Source organism: Brassica napus, chromosome C1 (genome assembly GCF_020379485.1).
Source record: "Brassica napus cultivar Da-Ae chromosome C1, Da-Ae, whole genome shotgun sequence".
In the NCBI taxonomy this organism is placed as follows: Eukaryota; Viridiplantae; Streptophyta; class Magnoliopsida; order Brassicales; family Brassicaceae; genus Brassica; species Brassica napus.
In genome coordinates this window covers 13,133,249-13,149,079 of record NC_063444.1, presented here as the reverse complement: position 1 = coordinate 13,149,079, position 15,831 = coordinate 13,133,249, and the positions used below count along the sequence as shown (strand labels likewise).

General features: G+C 41.4%; 2 protein-coding genes across 2 annotated transcripts; both read left to right on the top strand.

Moving 5' to 3' along the window:
• The first annotated feature begins 2,151 nt into the window (after positions 1–2,151).
• Positions 2,152–3,936, top strand: LOC106374380 (early nodulin-like protein 3). Its single transcript, XM_013814426.3, is given in 4 exon segments — positions 2,152–3,196; positions 3,198–3,315; positions 3,392–3,436; positions 3,439–3,936. Coding segments are annotated over 4 exon segments (549 nt in total). The 5' UTR covers positions 2,152–3,127; the 3' UTR covers positions 3,756–3,936.
• A 7,384-nt stretch (positions 3,937–11,320) lies between these two features.
• Positions 11,321–15,673, top strand: LOC106375796 (conserved oligomeric Golgi complex subunit 2). Its single transcript, XM_048744166.1, has 12 exons — positions 11,321–11,874; positions 11,963–12,163; positions 12,500–12,836; positions 13,095–13,256; positions 13,427–13,526; positions 13,614–13,829; positions 13,914–14,019; positions 14,262–14,462; positions 14,639–14,743; positions 14,847–14,972; positions 15,169–15,303; positions 15,384–15,673. The coding sequence occupies exons 1-12, from the start codon at positions 11,401–11,403 to the stop codon at positions 15,495–15,497; spliced, it is 2,277 nt and encodes a 758-aa protein (XP_048600123.1). The 5' UTR covers positions 11,321–11,400; the 3' UTR covers positions 15,498–15,673.
• Positions 15,674–15,831: the final 158 nt, after the last annotated feature.

Sequence of the window (15,831 nt, the reverse complement as noted above, 5' to 3'; positions counted from 1 at the left end):
CCAAGCATATATCGCCAATGCCAGCAACCTGAGCCATCGCATCATTTCCCATCTTCACGGAACCATAATTACCCGTAGTATAGGTAGAAAACAAATTCCGCTGTGATGTTGCATGAGTAGTAGCTCCACTATAAATCACCCAACTGGTGTCTTGGCATGCGACATTAATGGCATCACCCTCAAGAAGAATGAGAAACTGATCTTCGGTGACAGTCACCCGATCCACCTTCTCTTCTTGATTTCCTTGCTGCTTGTTTTTCAACTTCCAGCAATCCTTCTTCATGTGCCCTTTCTTGTGACAGAAATAGCACCCCATGTTAGCAAATTTATTAGATTTGCTCCTGCTCCTGTTCTTGTCTCTCTTGGAATCTCTACTCGAACTCCTCCCACTAGACTCAATAACAAAGACATCTGAACGCGAACTGCTAGCATTCGACTATCTTCTTACTTCCTCATTAAGAACACTTTTCTTCACTGAATCCATCAAAATGACACCTTCCGACGCGGAGTTACAAAGAAACATCCTGAAAACCTCCCATGAATCTGGTAAAGTACCGAGAAGCCACAGACCGTGAATCTCATCATCAAACTTGATGCCCATATCATACAGCTTGTTAAGCAATCCCTGAAACGCATTCAAGTGATCTGTCATCGGAGTTCCCTCCTGATACCTCAGCTCAATCAACTTCTTGATCATGTACATCTTGTTGTTTCCGGTCTTCCTTGCATACAACTGCTCCAGCTTCTTCCACAAAGAGCGAGCATCCGTCTCAGTCTCAATATGATGCAACACATTATCATCTACCCACTGCCTTATCAACCCACACACTTTACGATGCAGCAGCTTCCACTCTTCATCAGTCTTCTTCTCAGGTTTCTTCTCCTCGAAGACTGGAACATGGAATTCTTTAACAAGGAGCAGATCCTCCATCTTGCCCTTCCATAGATGATAATTAACACCATTCAAGCTTATCATCGTGCTCGTATTTTCCATCATTCTCACAAGCAACAATAACCCGAAGTTATCAAACCCAAAGCTCTAAAACCAGTAGCTCTGATACCACTCAGTTGGGGAAAGCGGGTACGAGGCGCAGCGGAATGTAACGGTCGTGTTCCCCTGACCTTGTGTGAACTTGTGAGGAAAATACTTCGACGATAGCAGGATATAGTATAAGCAATAACTAAATGAGACAAGCACTTTTTACGTGGAAAACCTCCTCGATGTGAGAAGGAAAAACCACGGGACCGTAGTCCACTCAACAATCCACTATATAAATGTATGTGAGTACAACCACGTCCTCCCTGTTCAACAACCTTAACAGAACAGAGACTCAAGCTGCAAAGAGCTACCTCCAACACAAGAACAACAACAAGAAAAGAGCAACACAAAGCTTCAAAACCAGCAGCAACCAAACGACCTCAGCTCACAAGGATTCCGGCAACCAGAGACTAATCCCACCGTACAAATCCAAGATAAACCAGTCAAAAATACCTCTGCCAAATTTCAGCTCAATAAGAGACGATCTCACCGTCGGATTTACCAAACACTCAAGACAGCACTGCTGAAGAACTGTGACGACCAGCTTCACTAAAACCCATACAACAGAAGATCCAACCGTTGTAATCCAAATCCCTTCGGTGAACCTTTAACCCACTGACTGAAGAAGCTTCCCACAAAATATCAGCCCGGTCGGGATCCGTGTGACCCTCCAAATCTGCCTTGACAAACCCAGACGAAATTCGGTTTCCTTCTCTCTTTTCTCTTTTTTGTCTTTTTTTTTTTATTCTTGTAAGTCTCTCCATAAAAATTAGGTCAAGAGACTATATATATATATATATGTGTCTCACTAACCCTAAGAACCTCCAAGGTCCAATACTAATCTCATGAACTAATACTAATGGTCCAACTTCCAAGTTTGGTTATCACCAACCAAACCCAATGAATTTACTCCATCTAGAAATAACTCAACATCTAGCCGTGCGTCAACATCAGATGATTCTGAATTTTATTATAACACTCAGACAGGGGAAGGACACATATATATATATGCTTAAAATACTCGAGAAACTGAGCGTTTCTTCTACAGTATTGAGACAATATATAGATAGAGAGACTGAGTTCGATAAGATTGCCTTAAAGTCTTATACTTTATGCTGAAGATTTTAGAGGAGAGCAGAGATAGAGAGTATTTATTTTACTTTGTTGTGGGATGATTGTGTTACATGCATCAGGTGGTGGCAACATATATATGTACGGAGGTTGTGTACTTGTGTTACACGCAGCAGAAGGTTCTTGTTACACGTAGAGAGCTGTTCGTCACCATTATTATCTGTTTGAGATTGGCATCAAAGATTTAGTGATCGACTTGTTATTATATAACGTTTTCAAATAGTATAGTTTTTTCTTTTTCTGATGAACTGACATAGGTTTTTTGGTTATATATATAGACTAAAATCAGATATAAGTAATAGTACGACACGTATGATTAGTGACTAAGCTATTTTTAAATGTTATAGTTTTTTTTTATGGATGAGCTGGCATAGGTTTTTTGGTTATATATATATAAGCTAAAGCCAGATATAAATTATAGTGCGACACATAGAATTAGTGACTAGGCTATTTTGACGATTTTTTTCTTTAAAAAATAGAGTTGATATCGTGTGATCTGCTAGACTACATATGATATATTCGATCTTTACTTTAATTAATTCCAAAACTGAAATATGTTTTGGTTTGCTAACGTCTCACATAAAGATTAGTTCATCAAAGTAATTTTGTATTTAGAGTTAACTAGTCAAATTAGTGAGTAAAATAAGAGGAAAATCAAGGAAAATCAAGAATATGAATACCCTCTTTCCCAACTGTTTGATTTACAGATTTATGGTAGTGTAACTAAAACCATCAGAATCATTAGCAAAACATTTAATTTATACTCTCTTTTGCTATAGACTTTAATTTCTTCCGGTCCCAATAGAGAGACCATTTTGAATAACCGTTGGGAGTAGCAGCAAACAACATTTACTTCTAACGGTTAGTTCTTCTTCTATATATACAAACCCAATCATTCATTCATGCACAACAGAGTCCAAATAAAACCACATCAGTCTCATACACAACTTAACTATAATGGCTAAGATAACTCTTGTTGATACTCCCCGTCTATTATCCTTCTTCTTGTTATTGTTGGCTGATCTCCTGTTGCAAAGAGATTCTGGTCGGAGGCAAACACACTGCTTGGAAAATCCCTTCTTCACCCTCTGACTCGCTCAGCAAATGGGCTGAGAGTTTGCGGTTTCATGTTGGAGACTCTTTCGGTGAGTTCTTGCAAAATCTTGGTTTTCAGACTTCTGAAACTCTTTGTGATTGTGTGTATATGCAATTTGTGGACAGTGTGGAAGTACGATGGGGAAAAGGATTCGGTTCTGCAACTGACAAAAAGGCGTACATTAACTGCAACACCACAAACCCAGCAGCCAGTTACAGCAACGGAGACACTAAGGTGAAGCTAGAGAGATCTGGACCTTTCTTCTTCATCAGTGGCTTTAAGAGCAACTGTGTCCAAGGCGAGAAGCTTCACATTGTTGCCATGTCATCTCGTGGTGGTTTCTTCACTGGGGGATCTGCTCCTTCTCCGGCACCCTCTCCTGCTCTTTTGGAAGCTCAAGCTGTTCCTCCTGCAAATGGTTCTGCTTCTTCTTTGACTAGTCGGATTGGGGTTTTGGCATTTGTTGGATTAGCAATCGTTTTGCTCTGAGTTTACCTATATAGACTTTGTTTAGATTCCATCTCTGCTAGCTATAGATTCTTTTAGTCTATGAGATTGTTTTAAAATCCTTTTGAAATCAGTTACTTAACCACGATTGACTCTTTAGGGATTATAAAATAAAGACCAAGGACAAGAAAAAAAAGGATCATATATTCTCTTTCTACTTGTAAAATACATTTTTTATACATAATCATAAATACATAGGTCTTTCATATATTTTTTTCGTAGTGGGAATTATTGGTTCTTGTATTTTAATGGATTTTTAAATATTTTTGGATTTATAAATCTGTGATAAATCCATGATTTTTAAATCAAACAAATGGATTTAAGGAAAAATTATAAGAAATTCAAAATCAAAATAGGTGAATTGTTATAAATCAATCAAATGGATTTGTAACTAGACCTAAATAATGACTTACGAGTTCACGAGGGAAAGGTAAATACCAAGTCTGTGATTGAAAAAAAATTTACTCGCTGTTGATAAGTTAAAAAAAATATGAGGATTTATTTGTGACCCAGAGAGAAATAAATGAGGAACAAAATATGACATATTGACCAATAGACAAGATATGAGATATCGACAAAAGCTTATCATGTACGTAAAAACTGAAAAGGAAATGTTACAAATCCAATCAAAATAACAGGGTTGAACGCAATATTTGTTGCTTTGTATTTTTACCTTTAAAACATTTATAAATCCATTCAAATTCAGTTTCAAATCAAATCCTTAAATAAATCTATGGTATTGAATAACACTTAATTAATTATAATTATGTTTATTATATGCATAGTTCCTCTCTCCTGCGATTTTGCTCTCAGGCACTGTGTTTGAGAAAAGTCTTTAACCTCTGGTCCCTCAATTGTTTCCCCTTTTACCCCACGGTTTATTCCCTTTTCAGTCTTTTATCCTCTGTAAATCGCAGTAACTTTTCAAAAGTTTGCCGTATTCAGAAGAAACCAACGGTCCGTTGATAGCTTTCCTTACCGACCACCGCTTCTGACGGAATCCTCACCGGGTTCAGCCCCCGACTAAGTCGGTGGGTCAGCCAGGTCACCATGCGTCGGCCCTCTACTCTCCTCTCCCCACTTCCACCGATGTCCAGCTCTCTCTCTGCAGAACTTGGGAGCTCGTACGGATGAAATATTGGTGAAGAGAGCATCTTTGGGTTGATATAACCTTGTACGCTTTTTCCACACTTGCAACTACTTCAAGGACAGTTAAGGATAAAGCATTTATCACAACTACTCCCTCACCATTGATTATATTCGTGAGCTTTAACTCCGGTGACTTGGTTGGTATAACCTCCTAATCAGCTTTATCTGGTTATTACTCCTCGCCGCCACCGACCAAAAGCTATAAAGCATCAGATCTTCTTTCACAACTACAAGATGTCGCGACGGCTCAGTAGATCTGAAAAAGGAAAAATGCAAGCTCCTCAAGAGTTACCTCCGAAGAAACCTCCGGTCCGTATTCCGGCAAATACTAATGATGACCTGATCGAAGCTAATAGGTTAACCATCATTGGAAGACTTACAAACCCCCTAGTCCAAAAACCTAGAGCGGTAATAGATTTTATGGCTCAGGTTTGGAACCTTGAGGGGAGAGTGGTAGGAAGAACACTAGGTCTTGATAAATTTCAGATCAAGTTCGAAACAGAACAGGAACTCACCCAGGTGCTAGAGAAAGGACCTTATCATTACAAGCGCTGGATGTTGATATTACAACGATGGGAACCTACGGTGTCTGACCAGTTCCCATCCAACATCTCCTTTAATGTCAGGATACATGGTATTCCTCTCCACTTCTGGTCAGAACAAACCATTCGCACTATTGGAAAAGAGCTTGGGAATTATTCCCTCAGAGATGAAAAGGATGCAAAGATTTGGGTAGAGGTGAATGGTCTTCAACCGCTGATAATGAAGATGGAGATCGAGCTCCCTACGGATGATATCACAGAGGTGGAATTCGAATATATGAAGATTGAGAAGCATTGTTTCACCTGCTTCTCCTTGCTCCATGAGGAGATCGACTGTCCCTACAGGCCTCTAAATGCCCCTCCACCAAAGGAGAGAAAGTTAGGCATCACTCAGAGTATTGCGCTACAGAGGATCGAAGCTGAAAAGAAACACCATGATGATAGGCGAGGCTATAGTAGACCTGAGAATGCACATTTGTCACTAAGATCAGCTGATGATAACTACATTCAACCTAAAAGAGAAGGTAACATATCTGAGTACGGTAGATACAAAGACAGAACTGGCAGCTACAACCGAGAACATTCTATTCTCTCTAGAACGGCAAGATCAAACGCTGCCCACTACAGGAACCAGCGCCCCTCAATGCAATACAGAGTGGTAGATAAGAGCAGACTCAGCTCTGGCTCTTCTACTCCCCATCAAGTATCGGGAGGACGATTAGGAGTACTTGCAGTAAGAACCTCTCCACCTAACAATATTGGACGAGATCTCCCACGTAGCAACGAGATCACTCCGACTCGATCTCTTAAAGACCGTCTAGGACCTTCCTCAGATCAGGCTGAAGCTAATTCGGGGTCAAAAGAACGTAGATCAGCACTAGAATGCATATCAGAACCAGCTACCTCTAAAGAGCCAGCAACTAGAAGGACCCCTAGTTTTGAATCAGGCCGTCTGCAGCATGGCGAGACCAGAATGGACGAAAATTATACCATCATGCGAGCAAATACAGTTGAGTCCCCCCCTCCTGACAGGATCCCAGCTACTCTCCGCCTTGGTCTAGATAGCTCAGAGGCTGCGAGCAAGAGAGGTTCTATCCCACTGTCCTCCCTCAGCAAAGCAGTAAGTAAGAGGAGAGTTACTAAAATACAAAAGCGTGTCGTCAGAAGCCCTATCCTGGTTCCCAGCTTGAAGAGGCAAACTGTGGCTCGACCAACCACTTCAACCAAAAGACGGCTCGCAGTTGATAAAAATCTCCCTTGTGATAAGGCAGGAACAAGCAAGACAGGCGCAAGCCTGCAACGAAAGAAGAATGGCCAACCAAATGCGGTGATTACCGGGGATTACTAGAGGTGGGGTGGATTTTCGGCCCCATCAAAACTCTCTTCCTTAGCCATTTTGAGCTGGAATTGTCAAGGACTTGGGAGTGTCCAGACAATCCGGCGAATTAAGGAGATCCATAAGAACATGGCTCCTAATGTAATGTTTTTTATGGAGCCAAAGAATGATGATGACTTTATCAATATAAGAAACTACAAAGTCTCCAATACTCTCATTACTTTTCAGTACCGCCTATCGGGCTTAGTGGCGGGCTAGCTCTCCTATGGAAAGATGATACTGATATCACAATGCTTGAATCATCTCCCAACTTAATTGATACCAGAGTCGTATATAAGGGAGTAACATCTTTTGTGTCCTTCATTTATGGAGCTCCGGCAGCAGAAAACAGAGCCGCTTTTTGGAGTAAAATCAGCTCAGTGGGAACCGGAAGAGATGATCCATGGCTGATCACCGGGGACTTCAATGACATACTCACTAATGCAGAAAAGTGTGGAGGACCAACTCGCCCTGAAAGCTCCTTCACCTCCTTTCGAACTTTTGTTGCGCAAAACGGGCTGTGGGACCTCAAGCAGACAGGGGAACAACTATCCTGGCGTGGCAACCGTCATACTCACTTCATAAGATCCAGACTGGATAGATCAATGGGTAACTGTGCGTGGGCAGAAGCCTTTCCCATGGGTAGGTGTCGATACCTTCGTTTCGAGGGATCCGATCATCGGCCCTTAATGTCATACTTTAACTCGGACGGAACCAGGAAGAGAGGCATGTTCAGGTTCAACAGAGCCTTGACGGAGCAGGAGGAGGTTACTCAGCTAGTTGATGATGCTTGGAACTCCTCTCCTTTGGATACGGTTATAGAAAAGTTGAATAACTGCAGGCGAAGTATCATTCGTTGGGCAAAGGAGCAACAAGAACAGAGCAATTTGAGCATTAAACGTAACCAAGAGCTACTGGAGGCTTCTCTCTCAAGTGATAGTCCTGACGCCACTATCATCGAGGGACTAAATGCTGAACTACGACGTTCTTACCTAGCAGAGGAACAATTCTGGCATCAACGGAGTCGGATACAGTGGCTCAGGCAAGGGGACCAGAACACCGGGTTTTTCCACGCTGCAACAAGAACCAGAAGAATCATTAACTCGATCCCGGTTATAGAAGATGCTCAAGGGGGAGTGGTCTATGAGGAGTCAGACATAGCTCGAGTGATCTCTGATTATTTCACTCATATCTTTACCTCAAACGGCAACAACTCTTTCTCCCAAATTCAGGGGCTATTAACCAGGAAGGTTACCCCGGAGATGAATGCTATGTTGACAACTATACCGAGTGATTCGGAAATCCGAGATGCAGTTAAGTCTATAAACGGGAACAAAGCCCCTGGACCGGATGGTTTCTCAGCTACATTCTACCAGTCCTATTGGCATATAGTCGGAGATGATGTGATTAAGGACGTAAGGGAGTTCTTCATGACGAATCACCTGCACCCACGGCAAAACGAAACCCACATTAGACTCATCCCGAAGGTGACAGGAGCTCGATCAGTTGCTGAGTATCGGCCAATTGCTTTATGTAATACACATTACAAAATTATTGCCAAGATTCTTACCAGGAGACTGAAGCCGCTACTACCTCTACTCATCTCCAAAACACAATCAGCTTTTGTAGCGGGTAGAGCTATCGCGGACAACATTCTCATCACACATGAAACCCTCCACTTTCTACGGACTTCAGAAGCAACAAAGCGATGCTCGATGGCTGTGAAAATAGACATGAGCAAAGCATACGATAGAATAGAGTGGAGCTTTGTAAAGGAAGTTCTAGGCATGCTCGGGTTTGATGCAAGATGGATCTCCTGGATAATAAGCTGTATAGAATCGGTATCCGATTCTTTCCTGATCAATGGAACACCCCAGGGATCCATCCGACCCTCGCGTGGGCTCAGGCAAGGCGATCCATTATCACCGTATGTCTTCATCTTGTGTACCGAGGTCCTCTCAGCTTTGTGTGCAAAAGGCCAAGCGAATGGAACTTTACCGGGGGTGAAAGTGGCTCGGGGTAGTCCGGCAATTAATCACCTCCTCTTTGCCGATGACACCATGTTCTTTTGTCAATCTAAACCATCGTGTGTCTCTGCCTTAATGAACATCTTGTCGACCTACGAAGCTGTCTCGGGCCAGAAGATCAACCCTCGGAAATCGGCCATTACTTTCTCTGCAAAAACACCAGCACCAATCCGTGCAAGAGTAAAGGAAACAATGGAGATTTCCGTGGAAGGTGGAGTGGGAAAATATCTCGGTTTACCCGAGCAGTTTGGACGCAAGAAGCGAGACATTTTTGCCTCTATACTGGATAGGATCAGGCAAAAAGCACACAGCTGGACTGCAAAGTTTCTATCCGGGGCAGGAAAACAAGTGATGCTTAAGTCAGTCCTTGCGGCAATGCCGTGCTATGCCATGTCGTGTTTCAAATTTTCGGTGTCTCTGTGTAGACAAATTCAGTCCCTCCTCACACGGTTCTGGTGGGACTCGAATCCGGACAAGAAAAAGATGTGCTGGGTCTCTTGGGAAATAATGGCCTTACCGAAATTCGCGGGAGGACTCGGCTTCCGGGATATTGAAACGTTTAATGACGCTTTACTGGCAAAGATCGGCTGGAGATTAATCAAGGAGCCACAGTCTTTGCTAGCTCAGGTTTTGATGGGAAAATATTCTCGGTACCAATCTTTCCTGGACTGTCCAATACCGACAACAGCCTCCCATGGCTGGAAAAGCATCCTAGCTGGAAGAGAGATCTTGCGGAAAGGGCTGAGTTGGGCTGTAGGTGATGGCGAATCAATTCGAATCTGGGATGACCCATGGCTCTCCTTTGATACCCCCCTGCGACCGATGGGGCCGGCTCATATGGCTACTCAATCTCTATTGGTTAAGGAGATGTTATGTCCTCTCACCAACAAATGGAACTTGGAAGAAATAAGAAGAATCATCCCTCAGTATGAGGACTTTATACTGCGCATTAAGACAAGCTCAACACAGTCTCCGGATACAATGGTTTGGCTCAAGGAAAAATCAGGGGAGTATTCTACTAAAACTGGATACGGTTTGGGAATGGTGGTGGACAGACCTACGCTGGTTGCAAATGAACCAGTCCACTGGCTGAAGGATATCTGGAACGTCAACACTAGCCCCAAATTGAAGGACTTTATCTGGCGAGTTGTGAAAAAAGCTATCCCGGTCAGTTCCAACTTAGAGAGGAGAGGTGTTCCACGATTCAACTGCAAGAAGTGTGGTGGATATGAGGATGACATGCATGTCTTTCTATCATGCTCTATTGCAGAGGAAGTTTGGAGCCTCATTCCGATAACACAAGGACCTGGAAGCTCCATATCTTCTGTCCCCGAACTCATAAAGCAGGGGAAACAATATGTCCCACTGCCACCGACGGGTTTAAACGCTCCATTATGGCCATGGGTGATGTGGAATTTATGGAAAGCAAGGAACAAGTTGGTCTTTGAGAATAGAGCCTTTTCAGCTCAGGAAATTGTTCTCAAAAGTATCACAGATGCAAAGGAATGGAATGATGCACAACCTGGAGGTAAATCTCATCCCCAAGACAACCCCTCGCCGGCTCGACCTCACTGCAACTCGACAGTCCCACCTCCGTCACTCCCAGCTACGATACTTGTGTGTAAAGTTGATGCGTCCTGGGATGCTTCCTCTGGAGGATGTGGTATTGGTGGAATCTTCTGTGGCTCTAACGATCGGAACTTGTCAAACGTTTCGGAAGCTTACAGTCATGTCTCCTCAGCATTAATGGCGGAAGTTATTGCTGTACATCGGGCGGTTGCCCTTGCTGTCTACTCAAACGTCCGATCCCTGGCGGTTCTCTCTGATTCCCTATCTCTGATCAAGCTCTTGAAAAGGGGAGAGACACAACCTGAACTGTTCGGTATCATGTTTGATATCTATCATTTTATCAAGTACTTTGATGTTATTTCCTTTGATTTCATTTCTCGCAACTTTAATGCGGAAGCTGATACCGTGGCAAAATCAGCTCTCGCCCTGTCTGTAATGAACTCCAATATTGGAGTGTAAAACCGCCTTAGTAATGCAATTTCGTTTGATCAAAAAAAAAAAAATAACACTTAATTTTAAAAATCAGTTTTAAAATCATAGAACCAATAACAACAGATTTGAATATAAGTTTTAAAATCATATAACCAATAACACTAGATTTGGATATGTGTTTTAAAATGATAGAACCAATAACATATGATTTGGTTTGGATTTTGAAATCCATTAAAATACATAAACCAATAACAGCCTCTTATGCAAAAAAGAAAGACACTAAACCTAATTATGTAGCTTGATAGTTATTTACAAAGTGTTTTCTCTGGACACTTCCGATTAATCTTCTATAATCGTAAGATCTTTGGTTTTGTAGTTTATTCGGTATTATAACCGGTTTAGTTGGTTTAGTAGAGTTGAAAGACTGTTCAACCCTTGAACCGGACAGTCTTCAAACTCTCAATTTCTCACAACTCCTCCCATCTCAGGGATCCACTCAAGCTTCCCGGAGAGAGGAAGCAGCGAAATCGAAAATGTCAGATCTGGTAACGACGTTGCCTTCGCCGTCATCAGCGCCGAGATCCGCCTCAGACTTCTTCTCCGATCCTTACGACTCGCATCCTCTATGGTTCAAGCCTTCCCTCTTCCTTTCCCCCGTCTTCGACTCCGAGTCCTACATCTCGGAGCTCCGGACATTCGTTCCCTTCGACACTCTCCGATCCGAGCTCCGATCACACCTCGCTTCCCTCAACCGCGAGCTCGTCGATCTCATCAATCGAGACTATGCTGATTTCGTGAGCTTAAGCACTAAGCTCGTCGATATCGACGAGGCTGTAGTCCGCATGCGCGCCCCGCTCCTCGGTCTCCGCGAGAAGATCGCTGCGTTTCGTGGATCCGTGGAGGCCGCGCTTTTCGCGCTAAGGAGTGGATTGCAGCAACGCTCCGATGCTGCTTCGGCCAGGGAGGTTCTGGAATTGTTGCTCGATACGTTTCATGTGGTATCCAAGGTACTTGGTTTTGGCCTCTCGATCTTAATCATTGGTTCGATATTCTAGCGATTACGTAGATAAATGTCTATTCATTGATAAAATGTAGGTTGAAAAGCTTATAAAAGTGTTACCAAGTGCGCCTTCTGATTGGCAAAAAGAGGATGGTGGTGTTTCCCTAAGGAGCTCTGTGAATGTTGAAAATTCCACGCAGCAAGATGGCACAACCATGAGAGAAACCCAGAGCATGCTTCTGGAAAGAATAGCTAGTGAAATGAATCGACTCAAGTTCTATATGGCTCATGCACAGGTCCTCATCATCATACATTTAATATCTTTGTTTTTTTTACTTTTGCGAAGTCACAATTCTTTGTCCAATGTCCATCAGAATATATAGATTCGAGTATACTGCATTTAAGTATCCTGGGAATTTAAACTAGTTATTACGTGTGGGGCTTGAGAAATGGCTGGGCTGCTAGGAAAATTCATTAGCTTTGATAAAAATTGCTGACAAAAGAAAACTTAAAGAAATAGATATTGGGGACTCTCTGGTGTCTCAAAACCTCCATTATACTTGTTAGCTTCAGAAGGCAATAGGAAGTCTTAGGGCTGATGCTCACTACTTTTTTCTTTTATGCCAGTACAGAACCTGCCTTTCGTTGAGAACATGGAGAAGAGGATTCAGAGCGCTAATGTGTTATTAGATGCTAGCCTGGGTCATTCCTTCATTGACGGGCTAAACAACAGCGACACAAGCGTTCTTTACAACTGCCTGCGTGCATATGCTGCCATTGATAACACCAAGAGCGCAGAAGAAATTTTTCGCTCAACGATTGTTGCTCCATTTATACATAAAATTGTTGCACTTGAAACATCAACGGATGCTGCTGGATCATCGGGAGATGAACTTGAAAATGATTACAAGCAGATCAAGCATTTTATTGCCAAGGACTGTAAAATGCTGCTAGAAATATCTTCAACCGGTAATTCGCTCAGTCCTCTGATTGTCGTATTAAAAGTTTGTTTTTTTCTCTGGTAAAGAATTTTATTCATAAACATCAATTTTACGCAACTAACACAGTACCTAGACTTCTGACATATTATCTTCATATTGTTATGTACTAATTTGTACTAGCAAAATCTTGTTCGTTAATAACGGTTGGACATTGTTTCCTTCTTAGTGTTGTCATTTTATATTTCACTCATTGTACTCTTTGCTTGGTATCTTGTTGCTAAAACAGACAAATCGGGTTTGCACGTCTTCGACTTCTTGGCAAATTCAATTCTGAAAGAAGTTCTTTCGGCAATTCAGAAGGTCAAACCAGGAGCATTTTCTCCTGGAAGGCCTACTGAGTTCTTGAAGAATTACAAAGCAAGCTTGGATTTCTTGGCATATCTTGAAGGTAGGATAGCTGATCTTATATTTCTTTGAGCTTAACTTCATGTCTAATTAGATGTATTGTGAACTAATCTTCATGTGTATCATATAAGCAAATAGTTTAATTTTATACCAGGAAATGAAATTATTTGGATATTTATAGTCGAGTCATACCTTATTATACTTTTTATGAAGGTTATTGTCCGTCAAGGACTGCTGTCACTAAGTTTCGAACGGAATCGGTATATATCGAATTCATGAAGCAATGGAATGTGGGAGTATACTTTTCACTGAGGTATTTGAGACATCATAGATAGGAAGTTGACTTACTGTTAGATTAGTCCTTTTTCAGCTTCTCTAAATCTAAAATGCATAATTTCAGGTTTCAGGAGATTGCGGGAGCCTTGGATTCTGCTCTTACTTCTCCTTCTCTGGTCTTCATTCAGGATTCTGATTTAGATAAACGGAGTTCTCCCAACTTAATGCTCAGACAGAGCGCTACTCTTTTGGAGAGCTTGCGTTCATGCTGGAAAGAAGATGTTCTCGTTTTCTCGGCGGCTGATAAATTTCTTCGATTGACCTTGCAGCTTCTTTCGAGGTTTGGGAAATTTTAGCCTCTAAAATTATCGATGCTTAGTTTTTGTTTCAGTTCTCATTTTGACAATGTGTTAATAACATGTAGATATTGCGTTTGGGTGTCATCTTCCCTGCATACTAGAAGGGGTAATGCTAGCCCTAGTCCTGGATGTGATTGGGCAGTTTCAGCCACTACAGAAGATTTTGTATATGTAAGGCACTTTTTATCTGGATTGTTTCTCAGCTCCATTTCTTTTCAGATCTCTGCGGTTTCGTGTTTATTGAATCAGCTGCAGCTATGTTTAAAACTAGAATGATAAAAAATGCTGCGGAAAATAGGTGAACTGGAAATATGTGATGTTCACATAAATACATGAAAGCTGGTAATATAGACAATATGGTTGATCGCTTGATTTTTTTATTGGAGTATTTAAAGTTTCACACATCCTTGCAGGTTATACATGATGTAAATGATATAGTCTCTGAAGTTTGTGGCGATTACCTTGGACATATATCACGCCATTTATCGTCATGCTCCACTGAAGTTCTTGATGTGGTGAGGACGAGCATGTTACAGGGTGGAGATAAATTAAAGGAGGTCCTACCTTTACTTACCAACACAATTATTGAAATAATTGTTGATAAATCTGTCGAGGTAAAGCCCTGAAGAAACATTAGGTCCATTCTCTATTTTATGCACTTCAAGATTTGTATGTTGGCCTTAATGATCACCTACAAGAACAGTGTTGATTATAATTTGATTTATAGCTGAAGAAGTTAGTGTTATTCTCCAAGTATCATACATGGTAAATGCTTTCATCTCTTTTATAGGACTTAAGGCAGGTCAGAGGAATAACAACAACATATAGGATGACTAATAAACCACCGCCGGTTAGACACTCACCATATGTTGTTGGAATATTGCGTCATGTGAAGGTATTGTTGATTCAGCTTTAGGGTTGCGGTTTTTAGAACGTTTGTAGTTTCTTGATTGTGATGGATACTGAAGAGTTGGTTATTGCAACTTCTCTATTAACAGACCTTTTTGGAGGGAGATAAGGCTACACATTACTTGACGCAGGAAACAAGGGAGGAGATACTGCTTCACACTGTCACTGATATTACAAGGCGGTATTACGAATCAGCTGATGAAGTTGTTAGCTTGGTAAGTATTTTCTTTAAAACACTTTATGAAGATTATTAATTAGTACAGTTGGCGACTAAGCTGCTAAGACTCAGGTTTATCATTAAAATCAGGAGAAAAACACATCTTTTCAATATCGTTTCAGTTTGTTTTGGTTTAGTAGATTGTGTGTAGTAACAGGCTGCAGAGATGCTGATTGTAGTAAATATGTTAACAGGCAAGAAGAACAGAGTCATCGCTTCAGCAATTCCGTAGAAAGGCACAGAAAAGAGCAGGTGCAGCATCAGGGGCCTCTGACGACAATGTATCTGAAACAGACAAGATGTGTATGCAGTTATTCCTTGATGCTCAGGTAACATTTCTCACGCTATCTGAAAATTGTAGATTTAGGAAGAAGTGTAACATCATCGGTTAATATCTTTCTCTTATTAGGAGTATGGCCGAAACATCGCTGCTTTGGGGTTAAAACCGGCAGATATACCGGTTTATTGTTCGCTCTGGCAATGCGTTGCACCTGCGGATAGACAAAACACAGTCAGTGTTTGAGGACTCGCAACTTCATCGTAAATCTATTAATAATAGGAAATCGTTTCTTTGGTTATTTATTCTTTTAGTGTTTGTTTGCATACCATGACAAGAAGAGAGTTGATCCATGTATAAGTGTCATCTTTGAGCCATTCAATCTTATTTTCAACTTCAGTATATAATAAACACTTACCAAATGCTATACTGAAACTATTATTTTAACTTTTTAGTGATTTAGGGTATAATTTGTATACATGAGTAAAAAATGTGGCAAACAACTACTAATCAAAGTTCAATAATAAAGCAAAAGGTTTGATTTTCCTCGAGCTTTTTTTTTTTCATCATCTCGTTTATG

Bases quoted from the DNA above. Each gene is read 5' to 3' on its own strand.
- LOC106375796 (XM_048744166.1), top strand. From the start codon at position 11,401: ATGTCAGATCTGGTAACGACGTTGCCTTCGCCGTCATCAGCGCCGAGA. The intron at 13,527-13,613 runs GTATTTGAGACA...GCATAATTTCAG, and splicing joins GGAGTATACTTTTCACTGAG to GTTTCAGGAGATTGCGGGAG. The intron at 13,830-13,913 runs GTTTGGGAAATT...AATAACATGTAG, and splicing joins ACCTTGCAGCTTCTTTCGAG to ATATTGCGTTTGGGTGTCAT.